At 46.8% G+C, this 18,141-nt stretch overlaps 1 protein-coding gene across 1 annotated transcript; it reads left to right on the top strand.

The window, feature by feature from the left end:
• Positions 1-590: 590 nt before the first annotated feature.
• Positions 591-16,468, top strand: FAM107A (family with sequence similarity 107 member A). Its single transcript, XM_008503205.2, has 4 exons — positions 591-1,154; positions 9,423-9,597; positions 12,437-12,593; positions 13,775-16,468. The coding sequence occupies exons 1-4, from the start codon at positions 1,037-1,039 to the stop codon at positions 13,880-13,882; spliced, it is 558 nt and encodes a 185-aa protein (XP_008501427.2). The 5' UTR covers positions 591-1,036; the 3' UTR covers positions 13,883-16,468.
• Positions 16,469-18,141: the final 1,673 nt, after the last annotated feature.

The raw sequence follows: 18,141 nt of genomic DNA, 5'->3' as shown, positions 1-18,141 counted from the left end.
TGTGATGTGGCCAGGAACCCCAGTGGTGCCACCCCAGAGTCCCTTAAACCCTTGCTCTATGTGGAAATGATTTTGCCCCATGCCTGCTCACCTCCTGTCACCTGAGCATCTGTAGGTTGGTGAAGGACAACATGACAAGAGCGGGACTGCAGTACCCATCTAAAAACCAAAATGTGGGTGGTTTAACTCCTTCTCCTCCCCAAGCTGTACAGCCACTGGTTTTCCAGGCCATGACAGTTCAGAGATGGCCAATATGGTACCTCCAGCCATAGTGAGGATGAGGATGAAGGGCCTAAGCCAGGCAGGGTCTGTATCTCAGCAGGATGAAAGCTGGAGCAGTGGGAACCTGGGACATCACAGAGCCCTGGTGCCAGCAGGATGCCCATGGCCCCACCCAGGGGCTGCTTCTCCCTCCTGCAGCCCTTCCCCACAGGGTGCAGCAGCTGCCCCCACAGGGCCGTGCAGCAGTTGGTAGATGATGGGTGTTGCAACACAGCAGGGAATAATCACGATAACTCGAGCGGTTGCCCTGGTGCCGGGCTTGGCTGTTGCAGTGGTTGCTAAAGAGAGTGGGCGTGTGGCTTCCTCTGGGGCGATCTGATTTCTCCGGGAGCCGTGGCTAAGGCACACTTAGGAGACACCTTCCTCCGTGGAGCAGAGGCAAGACCTCTCTCTCCACTGGCAGCAGCGGCTGCACTGCACGGGCTGCTGGGGCACCTGGGCACGCACAGAGCTGTTTGCTTTGAGGGAAAAAAAAACCCAATTAGCTTGTTCATTCATCCTGGGAAAACACCATTGAGCAACGAAGAGCAAAGGGAGCAAGTTTTCAGGGTGGTAGAGAGACCTTTGGGACCAGCATCAAGGAGCAGGCAAGGCCACTGGCTGCTGCCAGACGAGCTCCAGCCCTCAGTGGGAACCCCGTGGGGTGGCAAGAGCAACGGTGCAGCAGCCACCTTCAGGTGACCCTCTGTCCCCACGCCCACCGGAGAGACCTGGCAGGAGACAGGCAGCTTCATCAGACCCAGACAAGAAAGTGATGCAGGCACGAGCACAGCCAGGCAGAAGCAGCAGTCTCAGCCCCCACAGCCACACGTCGTGGGATTCGGGGCAGCACCTGCCCCTGGGTCTCCCCAGAGCCATGCTGCGGAAATCAGGTAAGCCCTGGGACCCCCAAGCTGCCCTGGGGGGTCCCCATGTTTCTGCTGGCCATCCCCTGTAAAGATGGGCTGCTGAGCCCCTGTGGGTTCAGTCTGCACTGCTTATATGCTTATGCACAGGTGACTTTGGACCTTGCTTCAGTTTTTATTTGTGGTATCATGTTACTTTAATACTTCAGTAGCTGCTTGAGAATCTGCCCTTCTGCTTCTGCCTTTCAAAACAGACCCATATCCCACAAGAAATTCCCCAAGAAAACCCATGCTGCTATCCAAACCTTCTTCTTGGATAGGCATGGGGACAGATAGGGGACACTTGCTGATACAGTTCCTGCAAATCAACATGGGATCATTTCCTCCGTATTCAACAAAATACCTTTGAGCTACCATAAAGCATTCATTAATGACTGATGTGCATCTCTGTCATAGGCAGGCAAATGCAGGGAGCAAATATTTGATGGATATTAAAAGTAAGTTTGTGATTACTGAGAATGACTGCAAAGCATCTGTCACTGCTTACCAAACCTGAACAAGATACTCCACACACCTCTCGCAGAAGGCACAGGGCTGACGTCCCTTGGTGATTGCTAACAGAGTAGGTTTCCCCCTTGCTATCTTTGCTTATCACAGTCCAGGTTAATTAAATTAAATTATTAACCAGCACACCAAATCCTGCCTGCCTGCTGGCAGGGGGGAACTTGCTGCTGCCTGACTGTACAAAGATTTCCAGCATTAGTCAACACAAAACAGGGTATAGGTAACTTCTGTACACGACAGCTCAGCTAGCCCCAAACCTGCTGGGATTTTTCTCTCCCAGGTATGTGTGATGAGTGTATATCTCAGCAGGTGACCATAGTGATACCCAGGGTCCTTTACATTTGAGGGTGACTGCAGCTGGTGGCATGTAAGCAGCCTGGACTGAGACAGTGTCTGCTCTGTGCCCCCTGTGGAGGGGTCACAGCCCCATGGGCTGCAGTGCTGACACGGTATCGGTGAGGGTGGGTAGGACTGGAGGGCACTGGTTGGACTGGGAGGGCTGGTTATACTGGTGGGCAGCACTGGCTATGCTGGTAGAGGCAGGAATGGCAACAGTGGGGTCATCAGCTGCAGGACCATGTCCTGCTGCCCCGTTTTACGTTTCCATTAGGGTTTTCTTTCTCTTTCTGACCCTGCAACTTTACAGGGTGAATGTCAGGGCTGTGTGAAGGCAAGAGGACCCAGGGCAGGCACTCAATAGCTGGGAACTGCTTCCCACAGCAGCCACATCGAGTTACATTCACCCTATTGCATTATAAATACCAGAATTAGCCTTGCTTAATTATTTAAAACTATAGATTAAAACCAGACAAAGGCTTTTTGCCTCCTTTCCGGAGCACGCGTATCATTTATCAGCGATCCGGTCGCCCAGTGACAAGCAAGGGTGAGCGTGCCAGGTCCATTAGTGGGAGAACCAAAGGAGAGGAAAATCACAGTGAGGATGGAACCTGGTACCATCTCACCCAGGGAGGGTAACAATTAGCATCTGCCAATCTTTGAGCTCACCATACTATCATTATCACATTATCATCATCATCATCATCATCATCATCGATCATCAGGGCAGTAAGCCACAACTGCCACTAAGCTCATGTAAAGGAATGACAGGTATTTTTTTCTATGCACAGCTGTGTAACAGCCAAAAGTGGGTTAGCTGAGATGTTCAGGTGCATTTTGTGAGCTCAGCTAGAGACCTGCGTGCCAATGGGGTTCCAGTCACCAAGAACCCAAATCCTTGCCTCCACATGGGGCAGCACTCACATCTTGCCCACTAAAGCCAGCACCTGAGTGCCTCATTCTGCCCTGAACATCCTGACCACACAGAAAGTGGCTTTAAAAACCCAGCACCCCACTTCACTTGTCCTCCAAGAACCAGATCCTCCCCAACAGAGTCACAGGCTCAAAACCTGCTCTCACTGTGCAAAACTCTGGGGCTCACAGAGACCAACAGGCTGGAGTTTCCCTGCCCGAGGAAGCCAATCCCAGCTGCTCTGTGTTTCTAAAATACAATTACTTAATGTCAGGAAAATCATGCAAATTAGAAAATGCCACAAATTCAAGAATCCTGAAAAAAAGACAAACTTTCAGCTTAGCAAACTTTACCTCCAAACATTTAGACTTAACACACAGCATGATCTTTTCTGCCATTACAATCTCATGGGAAAAGCTGCAAAGCCATACTCCAGCTCTATTTCAGACAGTGGAAATCCATTGACTGGAAGTCCTTGTTCTAAAATAAAAGTTTAAAAAATGTTAACTTCTGCTTGAGAGGTAGAAGTGTGCATGTACCAGTGCTTAAAAGAAACTGGGGCTAGTTTAAAGATCCCATGCCCCTCCATCTGCATGGGCAGACCCTTGCAGGGGGTGTGGAGAGGCTCCTCTCAGCCTTCCTAAGGAGGAGGGGGGTGAAGGATGGTACCTGGCACCCTGAGGAAAGGAGGGCTGCTCTGGGAGCCGATGCAAGCAGTGCCATAGACCAAAAACGGGAAGGTTCCCCCCATGATTGCAGATAAATATGTCAGAAACTCACATTATTTACCAGGCTCAGGTTTCTTATATAAATAGCTTTAAACTATCTCTGCTGACACGGGCTGAGTGTGTTGGTTTTGCAGCCTCCTTACTTGTGGCTTATGTATGACCAGCTTCTTTCAGCAGCCCTTCATTAATCTGTTGGTTTCTTTAAAATGACTCATTCATTAATAAACCCCAGGCATACAGAAAACCAGAGGTTCTTCTCTATAGCCACAGTTTTAAGCCCTTGTTCCTGCCCAGAAAATGGTCCCTTGGGTCAGTGGTTTTACAAATCCAAATCCAGGGCTCTGACCCTGGGCATCTTGAGGTTTGTGTGCAGTCTCATTCCTCCTACCAAGTAACAGGGTTTCTTCATAGTATCACTAACAGTAATATCTTCTGAGCTTGGATCCTGTTCCCAGAAGAATGCATTCTGCCTGCTTCTACATGAATGGCACTTCACAGAGGCCCATCCTCTGCTCAGAAAGCATTTCCTATACAATATTTTTAACAAGAGCAGTTTGGTCATCATCTGTCACTATTGACAAGCCTCTCCTGAGATGCTCTAGTTGGAAAATCAATTATCAAATGACAGCAGAAAGAAAAGACTGTGAACTATGTTTACTTTATAGATTCCAGCTAAAGCTAAACACTGACCTGTGCTTCTGCAGAGAATATCCACAGCTTTGGGAGTTAAGGATGCTGAGAGCCCCAGGGCAGTGTTGCACAGGGCAGGACATGCTGTGCAGCAGGGATGCCCACAGCCTTGAAGGCAAGAAACTTGGTTTGCAGCTGGCATGGAAAAGGGCCAAGGGATGAGCAGGGAAGAGCAAGCAGGTTGCAGAGGGGCAGGATATTGAGGGAAGCTCAGCAACACAAAAGCCAAAGGGGAAGGAGGCATTTCCCATGAAAACCTGCAAAATGCAGCTGAACACTGTCTTGATGTACCCTCCAATCTTGTTCTCAGTTTAGAGGTGCTAAGTGGGAGCCCAGACCTCCACCCTGCAACTTTTCAAACACAACAGCTATGGATTAATTTTCCTTTCAATCTCCTTTGTTTTCGTTTTTGTGAAGAACTGACTGGAGCCAAGCAGGCAGCTGTAAGCAGAGCTGCACCCCTCGGGTTACCTACCCTTTCCAGTGCCTTTAATCCCCTTAACATTCCTGGGGATTAATTCCATCCCGACAGGACGGTGCAGCATGCTGTCAGCAGCACAGAGAGCAGCACACAGCACATGGTCCCCATGCAGAGGGGCTCACAGGGCAACCCAGCACCAAGAGACAAGTCACTTAATCCTAAATAAATGCTCTTTGAAGGGCATCTCCTTCAAGTGAGGGCAAACCCCAAAGCAGCAACAAAGGTAAGCACAGCACAGCTAAGCCCCTGTGCCTGTCCTTGGGTGTGAGTCAGTCTTCCTCTTCCTTCCCAGGAGGTAGCTAAAACCTTTCTCCTCACCCTGGGCTGCACAAAAGGTACTCAGCACCCCAAGCAGCACACCCCAGCAGCTTCTAGTAGGGTATACTTAATGTATTAGTTGCACCATTCAAGTTTTCAAAGGCATGTAATGTCACATCAAAACTGCCCAATATCCTGTTTCCCAAAAGATTGGGGCAGAACGCAATCAGAAGTGGAAGCAATTTGGGCCAGGATTATGTACTCTGGTATGTAATTTTAATTTTATCATGAGTCTTCCAGAACTGGGTGACTTATAAGCATTTCCAGGCAGTCTGAGCAGGAATTTAGGCTTTGCTTTAGGTCAGAACTGTCCAAGATACTAAAATGTAATCTTTCTCCTCTAGCCAGTCCCACAGCCTGGGGCAGGAGGGTGGTTGGTCTCTGGGCCATCTCAAAGATGCTGAATATTCCCTCTGAGATCTCTTGGAAAACTGCTCAAGCCTGGGAGCTTATTCCACAGCTCCAGTTGGGAGAGAAGATAGACTGCATGTGAAGTCCAAGTATCTGCCCTGGCCTCCTCATCCAGGCAGTCTTGCTTTTTACTCACAGAAAAGTTGGATGGAAATGTACCTTTCCTAGAAAGCCTCAGGCTTTTAGAAGCAAGGAAAGGGAAAATATTTGAGAGCAAGCAAAAGACTAAGTATATCGAAGCAAACACAGCTCCTCTTTATAAGCAACACTCCAAACAGATCTTTTAAAAAGGTCACACTGTCTTCCCAAGTACAGCAGAGGGTATTAAAATGCACATGGGGTTTTTTTGTTGTTTATATCTTGCCAAGAACAATATAAAAATGTCTAACACCTTGTGCTGATTTATGATGGAGGCCAAGGAGGTGCCAAAGCAGAACCTTGTTCATTGATCTACGGCTGAATCATGCAAAAACAGACATCCTGCTGTAAATCCACTGCAGAGACCTGGCTTGATTTACACCTTCAGCACTATAAATAATGACAAAAAGCAGCCTGATCACAGTCTGTCTCCCCTTACATGAACATGAATTACACCAGGTCTTGAAGACGATAGATCTAGTCCATGAGAAACATTTTGCACTGGGTCCCTATATGTCAGCCTGCAGGGGAAAGGATGCCCTGTCCTTACTCCCAGCATGACCCCATGCTGTATTTCAGGCACACCAGTATTTTTGTATTCCCATTTTTGTTTTTCTGCCCAATGCAAATGAAGACATTCCTTGAATTGTTCCAGAATAAGGTGTTCAGATGGTTTAAAGCACTGTTTTTGCAGTAAGATTCAAGGCTCCCTCCAGTCCCAGTCAGGGAGCTTTGATTTTGTCTCTTGGGCAGCAGTACAGACACCCACTGGAAGCAAAACCCTCAGTGCCTGTATCTACACACCCTGGGCACATCCAATACAGTGAAAACCAAGCTCAGAGCTACCTGCTGTGTCCTGGCCCCCACAGTATTGCTCAGGCAAATTGCACTCATTGTGAGGATTTCTGCACGCTGGTTTAACAGCTGCCTGACCAGAAATGCTTCCAATAGGTTTCAATGCCTCCCACTCCTTCCTTCCCAGTATTTGTTCCATCAGTATTTTTTCCATTTCTGCTAATTTCAGAGAAAAGTTCTCTATCTGCCTTCAGTAAATAGGCTGATCAATTGCTGCTCCTTTGCAAACCTCAGCCATGCAATGTTGGATTGCTGCAGCCTTGAAACAACCACACTGCCCAGTTTCACACCTCCAGGCTGGCTGAAATGCTTCTCCAAAATCCTCGTAACCAGAAGGTCCACTAAGGTAGGGAGGGGATGGACCTTCCCTAATCATCCTGAATGTCTGGGGGTGGAAACACCACAAGACCAAACTGAAGGGTTGGATGACACTGTGCAATAGCATTGTACACTGTTGAGCACTAGCTCTGTGTGGATGTAGAGACAGCCTGCCCCAAGCAAATCTCCTGAGATCTGGCTTTTGGAGGTAGGGAAGAAGGGACTGCCATTCTCGAGTCACAGAAGGAAACCCATACATCACAAAGACAGAGGGAAATCAGTATTTTATAAGTAATGGTGCTACACCAGTGCCCCAAGAGCTAGTACAGCTTAGCAGCAGGGCCTGAGAGCTACTTGGTATAGAAATAAACCACCAAAGTCACTAGAGTTACAGCCATTTACAGCATCCAGGTTGGTCCTTCAGGCTTGGCTGGCTGTGTAATCCTTCCACGCCTGCTGCTCATTGCATTATCCCCTGGCAGAACACAACAGGCAGATTTAGGATGGACAAATCCAAGATCAGTGCACTCCGGCTCTTTTCTCCTGCTGTGCAACAGGATTTGGTACCCAGCACACATGCAAGTGCAGGCATCGTGGCACTGGAGGCAGCTCTGGTCTGAATAACAGCACAGGAACAGTGGGAAAAGGGCAACAGAACAATACAGAGACACTGTTAGTATAGCTGTCCAAAACCAGTGTTTCATTAAAACCATCTGGCATTTTACATCAAGTTACTCTGTGCAGGGATTTTTTTTTGACTGAAGGACAGACATTGCTTTGCCATTTGAAATGGGAGCTTGACCAGTTCATTCATGCCCAAACAAATCTTTGCTTTTGTACCTTCTTTTGTCTTGTCTGCCTTCTCAGGGGAAGGGGGGGAAGAAAAACAAAACAAAACAAAAAAACCAAAAAACCCCACAATTTTACTCCAGGGAATACCTGACATGTTTTCTCATTGTTCAAAACCTGACTTTCATCTAGCAAAAATTATCCATGAAACTGTGTTGAATTGTTTTGCCTTAACCCTTGGCTGTTCTTCAGTCCCTGCATCTCTCCTGACAGCAATGCTGAGACCCCATATTCAGGCTGTGGAGTCAGACCCCACAGAGTCTTGGGTCAACCTGGCACTTGCCATCAAACATCAAACCCACACCACCTTCCCTTCTGCCAGCAGTGGTGCAGGATCCTTGAGGGAAACAATTTGATACATGAGAACACTAAGCACCCTTTCAATTTGTACCAAACTCTTCACCTCATTTACACTCATGTAATGGGCTCTGATTTGTTTGCCTTTGCTCCCAAAGCAGTAGGGCACTGACCATATTAACATTCAATGAGAAGTTGTTTGATATTGAATCATTTCTTCAGCAGCATTAGTCCTTACACAATTCTGTTTGACTGCAATCCACTTTACATTTGATAAGCACTTACTGACTATGAAAGAACAACATAGCCTGCTGTTGCTCTTTTATTATTATTATTGATTTCTCTTTTAAAAGGGCTTTATTTCTTTTATACATGAGATTACAATAAGAGAGGGAGGCAACATTACTGAACAGCTGTTTTCCTTGCTGCCCCACCAACCCGTGTAACTTCACCCGAGACCCCCAGAAGCACTGTAATAACAAGGCACTAACAGGCACGGAGCTGCCTACACCCTTTTCCTGGGACGTTTTGTTCTTACTGGTAAACTTCCAAATTGTTCAAGTGAATAGTTGGGAATAAATTGCTCTTTCTGAGCCCCTGATTAGACCGTACTCTGAATAATTGCAGGCAGCCCCACTGTGCTCTGCATTTAAAGGTACAGCCCACTGCACTCACCGTGCTTTATAACTTGTGTTTTGTGCTTGTTTTGTACAGGGGTTCTTGTAAGGAGAAACGCACTTGGCAATACCAACAATGAACATGCCCTGTGGTTTGCCTGAAATCCAAGCTGCCACCACTTCCAAAACAGTGGGGTCTTTTTCTTCCATACAGAACATATAAATTATTACAGCACGATCACATACTGCATGGGCAAATTATGCTTTTCTTGGTGTTGCACTTGATCCTGATTATTAGGCCAGCAGGATATCAGCAAAATCTTTCCTTGACAGGAGGTTTCAGATACAGCAGCACTTCCTCAGGCCAGGGTTTGAGATGTTTCAATCCCCCAGCACTTCCTTCTGCTAAGGGACCAACAGCCTTGGCCAGGACAACCAAAGCAGCAGCTCAACCCTGTCCACATCCATAGCTGTTTCCAGTTTTAGATTACACCTATCTTGTATTAATTAATCCTTGGCACTAAATGCTACAGCCACTGAGGCGAGGGGCTGGCAAAGAATTTATGTGATCTAATTAATATGTGTCTCATCAACAATGGAAAGGGAGTATTTTTAAAGCCTCTGAAGAAACTGCTCCAGCACATGGAGGCACATGCACACAGACACTGACACGGGTGTCAAGCAGCTTCTCCTCTGTTTTGCCCAGGGGAGGAGAGCTCCATCAGGTTCCCACAATGCAGAGGGATGGCACTCCTCATGCAAACACCTCTTTTCTTCCAGCATCGATGTACACTGAAATACAGCGGGAGCGACCAGATGGTGGGAATATCCTGACTCACCCAGACTACATAGATGGAAACCCAGATCTCATCAAACCTAAAAAGCTCCTAAATCCTGTAAAAGCCTCAAAGAGCCACCAAGAGCTACACAGAGAGCTGCTGATGAACCACAAAAGGTAAGAGGAGGTCACTCGAGAGATGCTGAGCCGTCAAAGAGCTCAGCAACTGAGGCACAAAGGCCAGCAACACCCTGCAAGTTGGAAGGGCACAATCAATCCCCTCACTTGCAAACAGACAGTGTAAAGCTTGCTGTAGCCCTTTTCTCTTTTCTCTGAGGTGACAGTCTCTTTTAAAATTAAAACAGAAGGAGGCTTTTTTCCTCATCCCTGCTCTGCCATTCTGAAGCATCGGCTCACACTTTTCAGAGCTGTTTGCTATTGCCACCCACCTCAAGCCACAAGTGCCAGAAGACATGAGATATCCCTACAGCCCCTTTTTTGCTGTTCCATGCACGTTTTATACCTGGTTCTGGCTTTTCTGTCCCCGTCACTGACTTGCCAAGTCCCCAGTAATATACAGCATTTCTGGGTGCTTTAAGGTCAACCCAGAGACAGTGACAGGTGTGGGCTGGATGAAGCCTTTGAAAGCTGGGAGAGCATCAGAGTGAGATCATCTGTACAAGCAAAAGGCTAATCACTGTCTCTCTCAAAATCAAATGGATGAAGGCAGGCTAGAACTCATATTCCTGACTTCCTACCCCATCACCCCAATTTAACTCTAGCAGTACAGCTACAACATTAAGATGACACCAGTGACTGAGAACCTATAAGCACATCATTCCTTTGTGGCACCAGTCTGAGCACCAGTGCAGTAAAAGAACATTCAGTTCAGAGGCTTTTAGGAAAAGCAAAAAATCTGCTGGCATTCTATTGACATTTGCTTAACACCCTGCAATATTCTGACACGGCAGTACTTTGGCCATCTAATTAAAATGAGCACAGCCTCTGATCAAAAGGACTACAGTCATCATGAGAACCAGACACAAACATTAATTCAGCAAACAATCAAGCCTGCCAGCAGGGAGCATTAATCAATACCAGCACTAGCTGGGCATGGTTTGATTTAATTTTCCCAGAATCAGAAGAATTATAGGGACCATACCCAGGTTGTTCTTTGGCATCCAGGGAGATGCCTGTACCAGCCAAGTATTTTGAAGACTCTCTGGGCTTGAGAGTGACCACATCCTGCCTAGTAATACTGCTCTGTTTGAAGGCTCAGCCAGCAACACTGGCCTCACAGAACTTTATTCCACTCTAACCACTGGTGGAACAACAAATGAAGAAGACCCTGGAATGGAGGTAGCAGAGATGAACAGTGGCAGACAGGGTACAGACCCCACAGCATTCGAACAAGCTGAACTTCAAACCAGGAAACCAAAAGTACATCATCACTTTGTATTCTAGTTCTGTGCCTCCCACCATGTTCTATGCCCATGTGCCATCTGATAGAAGAGACAGGAGACAGCTCCACTCCTGCATCTCCTGACCCCTCTCCTTACAGCCCTGTACATCTCAGGCACAAGTTTGAATCTGCTTTAGCTCTGGCCTCCAAAATATTTTTCAGCAAATATGTGAAAAAACCCTACTGCAAACAATAATCCATTGTAGCAGGTTTCTTGTCACTCTCGAATACAGTTTTGCTTTATATGTTACTATAGAGGGAGAGAGAAGGATCTATGGCTTGCTCCTCTTTCTGCTTTGCTCTTGGTTTTTCCCCTTAAGCCGAAGGGAGAAGCAACTCATATCAGCAGCTTGTGCAACAAAACCCTTATCTTAGTCAACACCTCTGGGTACTAACAACACAGGCTGATTAAATCAAGGAGTAGTAACAAATCCACAGGCAACATTGCAAGCTGTATCACCACCAAGCCAAGGCAGGTTTGCCTTCTCTCAAGCCTTGGGAAAAGTATTTCTGTAGCATCCCAATTCTTTCTGCCTTGAAAACTCATATGGAAAACTCAGGGGCCCATGCTACAGCCACCTTCACTGATGTTGCTGTGAAATTTATCCTGTCATAAAGCAACAGAAGAAATTACAAATCAAACATGGCACTGGAGGGATGCAAGCACTGGTCCCCAGCCAGCACAGCTTGTGACAGCACAGAAGTTTGCTGCATTTTCCTCTCCTGCCTGCCTGTTCAGTTTTTCATGAGGTGAGATACCACCTCAGAGCCTGCCACTTTGCCAAGAAAACTCCGTAGTCTACAGGGTCTGATGTCTTTGCTTTCAAATTACCTTAAGAGAAACCAACCAGCCTTTCATCAACAGAAACCTCCTGGTGCTGAGGAGGAGCTTTGCTTTAATAGTGCACCCCAGCTCACTTGCCTTGGCCAAGCCCTTAGCATAGACATGGGGAGGTTCCCTCCTCACCTGGCTTTCGGGACAAAAGGACATTTCGGTTTGGCCTCTTGACCCAAACTCTCCATGCCAAAGGCAGAATTGCTGCTCCTAGGCTCTGCAGCAAAGATGGGATGAAACGGAGATGAAAGGAGCTGCTGGGACAATTACTGCAGATCAATGACTACCCCTGCTGGTGGGAAAAAAATCGTCATCATTTCAAATGCCCTCAACACAGCCCACTTTGTCACCGGCGTAATTAAGACCAGTAATAACACGAGCCAAAGGAATGCCCCGTTTCCACACTCATTTCCACCCGGAAAGCTGTAGCACCTCAATGCAACAGGATTAGCAAAACTTGCAGTGCCAAAGACCCGGCCACGGAGAGCAAACACCTTGCCCACTCGAGGCAGATGGGCAGCCCCGGGCACCCTCCCAGCAGGAAGGTGTTCCCAGTAACATCCTGAAAGCCTTGTGAATGGATTTGTGATGGATTTGTGGAACAGCTCTCCCGTGTTTTCACTTAGGACCAAGAAGAGTTCTGGGATTGCCAGGCTGGCTGTGGTCACTTCCCCGGGTGTAGGTCCTTCAGCCCTGACCTATCTGTTTTTTATCTGCAGAGGCTTGAGTGTGGAGAGCAAGCCAGAGCTGCAGAGGGTGCTTGAGCACCGTCGGCGAAACCAGATCATTAGACAGAAGAAGGAAGAGGAAGAGGCAAAGAAATTGCAGTCTCCTTTTGAAAAAGAGCTACTGAAGAGGCACCAGAGGCTGGATCAGGTAGAACTAAGTTTTTGGTCATCCCTGGGTTATCCTAACCATGTTACACAAGGCACAGACCACAGGGGAGTTGATGGGTGGGCTGACTTTTAACCAAGGTACAGCATTGCTACCCCTCCATAAAACAGGAGCCACAGCACATCTGCCACTGCAGCCCTATCTGCAGCACCCTCATCCTCTCAGTGGGATTCTTTGCACCAGCTCACTCAGGACCCCTACGACACACACCACTGGCCCTGGAGCTCCACCAGATCCCATGCTTGGGGCATACTTTCCAGTTCAAATCACCCCAAATAGCAGGGTTCCTTTGCAGTGCCCACCACAGGTTGTTCAGGACTCTGGGGTACAGCGTGAGAGTTTGCGAATGTGCTAAAACGTGCAAACCCTGCTGCAACCACACTCAAGTTCCTTCTAGCAGTGGTTCCTGACAAGTACTCTGGCGAAAAATATACCTGGGGAGGGCAATATTCAGGGAGGTTGCTTGTCAGCAGCCCCGGGTGCTCTGCGCCTGCTTTCTTACCCAAACCAGCACAAGCAGCAAGTCAGCTTGTGGCTGCTGAAAAGAAAGTCATTTCCTGCCCTACTTGACAGTAGTTCACTGCAAATGGATGGAACTAGTTAATTTAATTAATGACACAACAACTCCCGTGCAATAACGTCAGCCAAGCCAAGATCACTTGAAAATCAAAGCCCAGTACCCTCAGAGAAGTACCAGGAGTATGAAACCTGATGGTTTAGGGGCAGACCCATAAACGCTTTGCATATAAAAGTGAAGCAGCACAACAACTTACCCCCCATAGATGATAACCTAATGATGAGAACTTTTCCCAGGCTCACAGGCCTCCTTTGCTGGGAAGGATTCAAACCTCCTCCTCCTCCATGCCAGGTCTGAAGTGCTTCACTCCCCTGCTTTTCTCTTGGAGATGTTTCTCTCTGAAGGAAATAAAATGAGTGATGTTTCAATTGGCCAGAAAAAGAGATTCAGGGTGAACATAGCTCAGGTGTAATGGTTTGGAAAAGAGCACCAACATGTAGAGTACCAACATGTGCCCTACACACTCATTCAGCTTTGGGCAACAGTAAGGGGACAGCCAGCAATAAAGAAGCCCACAGTTTTATTGCAGTTCATACACTTTTGTCCATTAGCATGCACAGATAATGGTGACTCTTCTTTCCTACAGTTGGAGAAAGAGCAGGAGAAGCACGAAGACCATGCACCAGAATTCATTAAAGTCAAGGAAAACCTGAGGAGAACAACAACAGTGACTGAGGATGAGAAAGCAGCGTAACTTCTGCCAAAACTCAGTGGGGACCCTATCAAGGCCAGCCTAACACACACACGCTGACATCTCTGTACATGGTGGACATTTACAGCCACATTGTTGGGGCTACTTATGGTTATTAACACTTGCTCCAGTAGAAGGCACGAAAGAGGTTTTCCCAGCCCAGGGAGGTATCACTGTGGAAAAGGTGGAGTATTTCCTGAAGAAATACTCACATGAGGAGATGCAGAAAGAAATTATTTTTCCCCTCAGACTGTGGGTGCATGCTAACCTCCAGCTAACCCTTGGTTAACCCTTGAGACATGGTGACTGTTTAAGCCAGGGAAGTCTGTGGAGGGATGGTTTGGGGAACCCCTGCTTCTTCCTGGGGTCAAGCTGGCCAGGCACAGGATGACAGAAGGGGGCTGAAGCTCTGGGGAACCTCCTGGAAACCTAGCATGTTAAATAAAAGGGACAATCTGTGTATTACTGAGAAGAGCCCAGGTGACCATAGTGGCTTTCCCAAGAATCACTGCTGTAGCACCAGTGTGCAAGCCAAACCTGTCTGTGGCTGTGCCCAATCTCCATACCCATACTGTTAGAAAAATCAGCCTCTGTGTGCTCACACTAGTGTAGCACAGGTGGGTGCAACTGTTCTTAAGCCCCTTTAAACTGCATTTCAAACCTGTTTGAAAATAGCCATTTAGGTAGCTCCATGCTCAGGCAGATAAAGACATGGGATTGCACCACCAGCACACCAAGTGGGAGGTAAATTGTCCATGCAGAACGCAAAGGTTGGTTGGTTGCAGCCTGAGTGGTCATAGAAACGTCCAGAGGCCAGACAGCAGATCCCTGTGGATGTAGCCAATGGACAAACCAGTTCTTGCCTCTGGACTACTGAGCTTCAGCCCCTCACCAAGCAACAGGGTATGTGCTACCACAGGGACCCACAGAAATGTCCTGTGGTTGAAAAGTGGTAACACGGTGTCCTACTGGTGTCAGGCTGCCACCTGCAGGCACCAGGGACTACAGGACATGTAGATGCTGATGCTAAACTATTTGTCACTACTTCTCACCCCCTTTTCCACAGCTGCCTCATTTCAGCTGCCACCTTGCAAAGCTAAAAATCTTGCTGCTGGTATAGCAAAGATGAGACAGGTGGTGGATTTGCACTATGTATGGACAGAGCCTACCACACCAAGGGACTATCCATGCCCCCAGGTTCCACATCTAGAGCTAAAACTGTTCCTTTGGGAATATCTCAGCTTCCTTCTTCTCACAACAGCCTAAACAGCAGAACTCACCACCTGCCTTGAACACTGTCCCTTGAAGGACAAGCCACAATGGACCTCGTCAGCTGGGAAGGTAATACCTGGTTAAACAATATCTACTACCCACATCTTCAGGGGATCCATATGTAAAACAAGGGAAACTGGGTGTTTTAGCACATATTTATTAAAAAGTTATTAACCAATTCACTAGTCTCTCTGATCCAGCAGGAAGGTGTTTTATTCCAGAGGGCTGTTGCTCGACCTGGCAGCTTGAGTAAAACACCTGAGCCATATCAGGTCAAGAGCAGTGATACAGGTATCATGACAGGTTGAACTATAAAAGTCCTTAACTCAGTTTCAGTCCTGGAAAGCCCCATCTCACAGCACTGCCCCTGAGGTAATTTGAAGGCCTCTGCTCATCCTGCTTATTCTATACAAGCTTTTATTTCAGAAACCAAATGAGTAGGGTCACTATAGGACAAGCAAGATCTGAAGGGATCTATTATGTCCTTTCTGACTGTGAAACTTTTCATATAGGTTATGATTAACACTATGAGGAAGAAGAAGCATCAATCATTTTTTTTCCAGGGAAAATAAGCTTAATTTCTCCAAGAAAAGTAATAAAAAAAAGGTGTTGCTAAGGATGCCTGTGCATAGCTGTAAAGAATGCTGCATGATTCTGCATAAATAACATCAGTTCAAATAACAAGCCAGAATTACTGTGCTGGGGTTTTGTGAGGGGCTATGGCACAGATTAAGTAATCTTGATCAAAGAGCCCCAAATAAAATCAGCAAATTAATTTGTAATTTTAACACAGATGGAAATACACTCTAGAGGCAATCTGTCACTCCATATGCACCAACAAAATCAGTGTTATCAACTCACCACGGCTGGGACAGGGGCATTTTTGCAAGTCCTTGAGTGGGAGCCATCCGATATCATCTGGGTCATCAGAGTGCTCAGATCAACAATGAAAAGGTTGAAATAATTTTGCTGCTGTCTTCTTGAGTAGGCAAATATAGTCTGGGGAAAAAATAATAATAATAAAGGTGTCTCCCTTTCATATGGTGTTCACCAAGCTAAGGGGTGTCTGGGTCATTTTCAGTGGGTGGCCAGAAGGGAACAGGAGAGCCAGGTCAGACTGTTCTAACTCAGGCTGAACCAAAATAGCCACAAGAAAACCTTCCAGTGGTGGTGAGACAGCAGAAAGCCCTGACCCAGCTGCCCACCAGGACCCTGCAGGTTGTGAGCCAGGAACCAGCCACTTGTCCACAGACTGACCCACCAGAACAGCCAGAAGCAGCTGGCACCAGGAGCTCCCATGGGGCTGGGCCAGGCTGCAGCAGCCCCACAGCACATAGATGGGTACTTGGCAAGGGCTGCAGGCTCTAGCCCTCCATGACAGCACATGGGAAATTATGTTTTTAACGTTCAAGCATTGGCTTAAAAAAATTTACAGCACTTTCCAAGACAGCTCTTCCCACCCTTATAACCTCCTCCCTGACAGGGCTCAGCCCATGGGCCTGTACAACCTTCAGTGATGCTCCTGTGCTTCATGGTGTGGCAGTGTGGAGGAGGCAGCACCCAAGAAAACATCTGTGTAGGCATCACCAGGAAGATCTGGGGGTATCTTTGTGTCACTTTTTCTTTTAAATTAATTCCTCCCTATGTCCTTAAAACACATTCCTAAATAAAAATGTTGTATCCAGAAGATGCAGATTATCAGCGTATAGATGGAACACAATTTTTTGCACTGTATATGTTGCCTATGTGGTATATAGTCTATATTCTGTGTTGGTGTTTATACATTTATATAAAAATATGTGTCATGCAATTCTACTTAATTAACTCATGCTGTTTAATGTGGATACTTCTGGAGAAACAAATTAAACCATAATTGTATATTTTGCTCTTTTCCACAAGGAACTGAAAAAGCTCCAAGGATACAAGCAGACAATAGCCAAATAAACTGAATTAACATTAAAATCAGTGAAGTCTAACAGAAACTCTTTTGTAGTGCTATGTTAACTTACTTATCAATGAGCTGTTTTCATCATCCATGCTCAATGCTGCATTCATTACTTATTCCCAGACATCATCTCAATTTACTGAAAGTTTAAGGGCACAAAAATTGTGGAATCAGGCTTTGTGCACTGACACTTCCCATATGGTTGATTTCTAACTGGCCACAGATGCCTGGCAGCACAGGATGACAAAGCCAAGGAAACACATTGTCCTTGGATTTAATTTGAAGACTAAGCTTTTAACTGAAAGGTAATCCTCACACCAGTGAGCTCACTTCATTATTTTTAAACACTTTTAGAGGTTTTAGCAGCACCCAAAGACCATGGATTAAGTAGATAAGAAAAAGAGAGGATGCTTCACAAGTGCAGGTGAAGCATCCATGCTCCCTGAGAGCCAGGACTAAAACTGAATGCAGCAAGGGAAACAAAAAGGACTTCTGTCTCATTAGAGATATCCTTAACAGCAGAGATGCCAGCTTCCCACTCAGAACAAGGCAGAGATGGTGCTTGGATGAGTTCTCTGACATGAGGTATCTGCTGGTGTTACCACACAGGGAGGTACAGAGTGGGGCACTGATGTGGGCAGCCAGCTCATCATTAGGGATGAGGGCTCATGGACTAAATCTGTTCTTTGTGTCAGGTTTCCACCTTCCCACCTTGTTGCCACTTACAGTAATAGCTCACTTGCTATCCTACCATGGCAGGTTGTGTACCTCACAACTTATCCTGGCACAAACCACACAAAAAGAAATGCCTTCATGTAAGTCCATGGCCTTTGGTGAGACACAAGACCAGAGGACTCGGGCAGCACTTTGTAAAATGCTCTATTAACTTTTCACAGCTCCAACCAGCAAGGTTTTGATGGGCTGTGCCCTAAGACTGCTTACACTAACCACACACTTCTGGTTACCTGCAGATGCCAAAGGCAATCATTCATATCATGTCCATTCCTCTGCTACAGACAAGAATAAGAAACATTCATTTCTGTTC

The sequence above is a fragment of the Calypte anna genome, chromosome 12 (genome assembly GCF_003957555.1).
Source record: "Calypte anna isolate BGI_N300 chromosome 12, bCalAnn1_v1.p, whole genome shotgun sequence".
NCBI classification, from domain to species: domain Eukaryota; kingdom Metazoa; phylum Chordata; class Aves; order Apodiformes; family Trochilidae; genus Calypte; species Calypte anna.
The sequence above is the reverse complement of the archived record's forward strand: the minus strand, read 5'-3'. Positions and strand labels throughout refer to the sequence as shown.

Bases quoted from the DNA above. Each gene is read 5' to 3' on its own strand.
- FAM107A (XM_008503205.2), top strand. From the start codon at position 1,037: ATGCAGGCACGAGCACAGCCAGGCAGAAGCAGCAGTCTCAGCCCCCAC. The intron at 9,598-12,436 runs GTAAGAGGAGGT...TTTTATCTGCAG, and splicing joins CTGCTGATGAACCACAAAAG to AGGCTTGAGTGTGGAGAGCA. The intron at 12,594-13,774 runs GTAGAACTAAGT...TCTTTCCTACAG, and splicing joins GGCACCAGAGGCTGGATCAG to TTGGAGAAAGAGCAGGAGAA.